This window comes from Austrofundulus limnaeus, unplaced genomic scaffold (genome assembly GCF_001266775.1).
Source record: "Austrofundulus limnaeus strain Quisiro unplaced genomic scaffold, Austrofundulus_limnaeus-1.0 Scaffold94, whole genome shotgun sequence".
NCBI lineage: Eukaryota > Metazoa > Chordata > Actinopteri > Cyprinodontiformes > Rivulidae > Austrofundulus > Austrofundulus limnaeus.
Window position 1 is genome coordinate 1,636,421 of NW_013952496.1, and position 4,862 is coordinate 1,641,282.

The 4,862-nt window shown below is 49.4% G+C and overlaps 1 protein-coding gene across 1 annotated transcript in view; it reads right to left on the minus strand.

The window, feature by feature from the left end:
* Positions 1 to 1,092: 1,092 nt before the first annotated feature.
* tjap1 (tight junction associated protein 1 (peripheral)) overlaps positions 1,093 to 4,862 on the minus strand; it is a gene marked incomplete in the record, with an annotated part of 53,035 nt that continues 49,265 nt past the window's right edge. Inside the window, 1 exon segment of the mRNA XM_014012789.1 lies at positions 1,093 to 2,472. Coding sequence (XP_013868243.1) covers positions 1,825 to 2,472 — 648 coding nt within the window.

Genomic DNA, 4,862 nt, shown 5'->3' on the forward strand with positions numbered 1-4,862 from the left:
CATTTCTTACTTAATGGAAACACTGCAGTTGTGAAACTGTGTTTTTTCAACATTAACAGAAATTCGACAAAGTTTTGCGCATATTTGCAATGGAAACGCAGCTACTGTGTGGTACCAACAACCACTGTGTGGTTGTGGTACCAACAACCACTGTGTGGTACCAACACGCACTGTGTGGTACCAACACGCACTGTGTGGTACCAACAACTACTGTGTGGTACCAACAACCACTGTGTGGTACCTGCAGGCTTCCAAACTCTGAAAAATTTAACATCAAATCAAACCTGAACTGAAAGCCACAACAAATCAAAACAAACACAAAAACAAGGTGGGTTACATTCTGGGTGTGACTGTGGAGAAGCTCCGCCCAATCAAGTCCAGTAAGTGTGAGGGGGCGGAGTCAAAGCACGTGACAGGACATGAGTTAGTGGAGAGGTCAAAATCAAAGTCTGACCTTTCACATGCCTGGTGTGCCTGTCCCAACCTTACCAACAGGAAGTGAGAGGCACTGTGTGTGTGTGTGTGTGTGTGTGTGTGTGTGTGTGTGTGTGTGTGTGTGTGTGTGTCTGTGTGTGCGCTCCTCCATCAGATCTTCTCCAAATAAAAGCTCCACTTACAGAAAAAGAACCATCATCACACATGTTAACACTGGCTGTTGGTGCAGATGATCATTTCCCATCAGTCACCTGAGCAGGTGCTCCTGTGCTTCATGATGTGGGCGGTCCACCTGAAGCAGCAGCAATCAGCCTGGAGCTGCAGCTCAATCATGTGACTCTCTGATCAACAGCAGGGAGCAGAACTACTGCCTCCTGGGTCACCTGCCAGGTGTGACGTCTGAAACATTCACACACCTTGGTTAAAGACACAATTCATCTATTTTAGATTGTATGAAGTGATAAAGCAAGGTCAGTATCTTACCTGCAAAGGACAGTGGTCACAGAGTTCTCAGTTTGCTTTGGAAATAAATGAGATTCTTTCAGTTTGGATCCCAAAGCCATGACTGCAGCTCTGAACACCTGGTTTCTACCTGTGATGTCACCACTGAGGTGCAGAACCACCTAAACTGTTGTCAGTGCCATTAACAAAACGTAATTAAATACAATAAATTTATTCTAATGTCAGCAATTATTAGGGCAGGAGAAATGTCTGAAAGTCATTTAAGTTTATAAAGGTTTTAATCAGCCTGTATCCACTGACTGTAACAGCATTTATAAATAATGAGATCAGATGGGACTGGGTGCAGGAAACAAACAGAAAAAACTAGACGATGTGTTAGCATCAAAACAGGACAGGCCTGTATGGTTTGTTGAAAACATTTTGAAGTGAACCTGTCTACAGGGACACATTCAGATCAGAACATTTTTCTAACTCTAATCTTGTTTGATGAAGTTGTGGTTGTTTAGCAGCCTCAAACTGAGCGTGCTCAGACCACTGCTGCTGCAGGAAGCTGCTGACTTCACCTCACACACCATGACAGGTCTCAGGTCTGGGTCACATGATGAGCTTTAAGGCCTGATTGTTCCTGGTTAATGAACCAGCCTGTACTGTTGAGGAGCACCTGGAGCACCTGGTCACCTGCCAGCCTCTCTGATGTCACCTGTACCTTTAATTATTGTTAAAACACACTGAAGCAGACCTGTTGGTGGAACCTGTTCTCTGTCTGTAAACAAAGCATAGCCCGTGTGGTTTACTAATGTATTCTCAGCTGATCCGGGTCAGAACCACACATCGGATCAGGCGGTGGACTGGCAGCATACAGTAAGGTATGGCTATTTCCTGGATGGGTGGGCCCTGTTGAATACTTGCTACAGACACAGTAAGGTTTCAGTCCAGCAAATTGCCTTGCTCCTGGGCTCTGGTCAGGCTGTCTTTGCGGTGCAGGTGGTGCACGCCCATCCTCTTGGGGCTTTTCTGTGGTCGATGTTGAGTGGCGGCGGCGCAGGGGGCGGGGTCAAACTCCAGGAGGCGTGACGAGATGACGGGCAGCTCACTGGGCAGGACGTCTCGCTCTTCAGATGAGCTATCATCCTCTTCCTCTTTCCGGTGCAGGTTTGCAGGGCTGGCTGCCACAGCTACAGCTCTGCTGCCAGGGTCATGGTGGTCCAGGTCCAGCAGCTGCTGCTCCGCCTCCTCAGACCCCTCCTGGACACCGAGCCGTCCTCTCCTGCCGGGTCGAGGCTCCGTGTCTGTGTCGGTGTCCAGACTGGAGCCGCGGCTGGGTGTCCAGCTGCGTGCAGAAGATCCCTCCTCCCCATCTGAGTAGGCCACTCTGTGGTGGTCCGAGGACGTAGAAGGCCCCGCCCCTGCAGTTTGGCTCCTCCTCTGCAGCTCCTGGGCCATTTGACTGCTGAATGACGTGCGGTGCATCAGAGAGCTGTCACAGGACGGAGCCATCTTCTCCACAAACATGCGCTGCCAGTTGGCCAGCAGGTCCTCCTCAGAGCTCCCAGAGCTGGCTGGGATGCTCGGTGCCTGGAGGGGGGGAGGGGGGGGGCAGTCATGAGGTCAACATTTCACTCAAAAAATACAGATCACTATGTACAGTGATGTGAAAAAGTGTTTGTCCCTTCCAAATGTCTTATTTCTACATGTTTGTCACACTTCAATGTTTCAGATCAAATATTAGACAAATATAACAAGTAAACAGAAAATGCAGTTTTTAAATGAAGATCTTTATCATCAAGGGAAAATCAATCCAAACCTACAGGGCCCTGTGGTTTATCATGACCTCTTTCTCTGGCCACACCCATCCTGACTACTGCCACACCTGTTCTCAATCAAGAAACCACTTAAATAAAGACCTGCTGACAAAGTGAAGTCGACCAAAAGATCCAGAAAAACTCAACTCATGTTGAAATCCAGAGAAAGTCAGGAACTAGTCAGAAACAAAGTAACAAATGCATTTCTAAAGCTTTGGGACTCCAGAGAACCACAGTGAGGACCACTGTCCACAAATGACAAAAGCATGGAACAGCAGTGAACCTTCCCAGGAGTGCAGTGCTGACTCATCAAGACCTGCAGGCCTCACTGGCTCAGTTAAGGTCAGTGTTCATCCACCAGAAGAAAGATTCTGGTCAGAAATGGATCACATGGCAGAGCTCCAAGATGAAAACTACTATTGAGCAAAAAGAAGATAAAGGCTGGTCTCAGTTCTGCCAGGAAACATCTGGATGATCTACAGATCTGTTGGACATCTTGTGCGGATCCAGAGACAACAGCTGGACTTCTTGAAGGTGGAAGTCACGGTACATCTGGTGCAGAAGGAAGATCTCAGAACAGGAACATCACACCAAGAGTAAAACGTGGTGGTGGTAGTGTGATGGTCTGGGGCTGTTCTGCAGCTTCAGGACTTGGAAGACTTGATGTGGTAAATGGAACGAAAGTTACAAATGTAACTACAGTTCTATGAATCCCGGATGACGTGCTTAAAGCACTGAATGATCATTCTTGCACATGCGCAGGTCAAGTATCTTATGCCAATATAGTCACGAGTGACTCCGGTGACACCGGCGATCCTATGTAGTCACATGACAACCGTAGCTAAGTACCCTTAGACTGTGTGTCCTGTGACAGGACGTCCTTCCTGGGGGGGGCATTGGAAAGCTGCAACAGAGCCTGTGCAACACTGGAAACCAGGTCCTCCTGGGCCAGAAGGGGGCCACTAGGAGAACTTGATGCCCCTCTTGAAGGACTCAGGACTCAGGAGTGTTGGGGCTATCAGGGGAAGTGGTGGAAAAGCATGAAGGAGCGCTTTGGGCCAATCGTGTGCCAGTGCATCCTGACCCAGGGGGCTGGTCCTGTCCACTAGAAAGAACCAAAGTGGGCAATGTGTTGTCCCTTGGGAGGCGAACAGGTCAACAGTTGCCCTGCTGTACCTCTGCCAAATGTCCTCCACTACTTGCAGATAGAGCCTCCACTCCCCTGGAGGTGGGCGCTCCCGGGACAGAAAGTCGGCTAGCCCATTCTGCACACCTGGAATGTGGGCTGCCCTGAGGCTGGCAAAGCAGGGGTCCATCCAGATTAAGTCTCTGGGTCAGCTAAAACAGCATCAGCGACCTTGTCCCTCCCTGATAATTGATATAAAAAACAACTGAGGTGTTGTCTGAACATACCAGGACATGCTTGCCACGTAGGCCTGGGAGGAAGTGCTTCAGTGCTAGCAGCACAGCTTCCAACTCCAAAGAGTTGATATGCCTTTCCCTCTGCCTCCGAAATCATGTCCCCTGGATGGTCTGTTGCTGCCACGATGCCCCCCATCCTGTGGGGGATGCATCTGTATAAACGACCTCTCTCCGAGATGGTAGAGAGCCTAGTGGAACCCCTTGTGCCATGCTACGTCCCGCCATTGAGCCACTTACAGAAGGCACTGAGGGGACACCCGCAACCTCCTGTGTCAGTGTGCTAAACAAGTCAGATTCAGTCGCAGATTGTTTATCCACATCTGTAGGGGGCACAGTGACAACAGACCTAGGGGAACCACTGTAGATGCAGCAGTTAACCTGCCCAACAGGCAGAGGTAAGCAACAAGAGGTGGTGAATGGCCAGGCAGGAAGGTGGGTAGTGTTTGCAGAATCCCACTGACGCGCTGTGGCGATGGGCAAGCAGTCATCGTGAGGGAGTTCAACACGATGCTGAGAAAAGTGACCTCCTGAGACGGAACAACGTAGCTTTTCACCCAGTTCATGCAGTGTACACTCACCGGCCACTTTATTAGGTACAACTGTCCAACTGCTCGTTAACACTTAATTTCTAATCAGCCAATCACATGGCGGCATCTCAGTGCATTTAGGCATGTAGACATGGTCAAGACAATCTCCTGCAGTTCAAACCGGGTCAAGACAATCTCCTGCAGTTCAAACCGG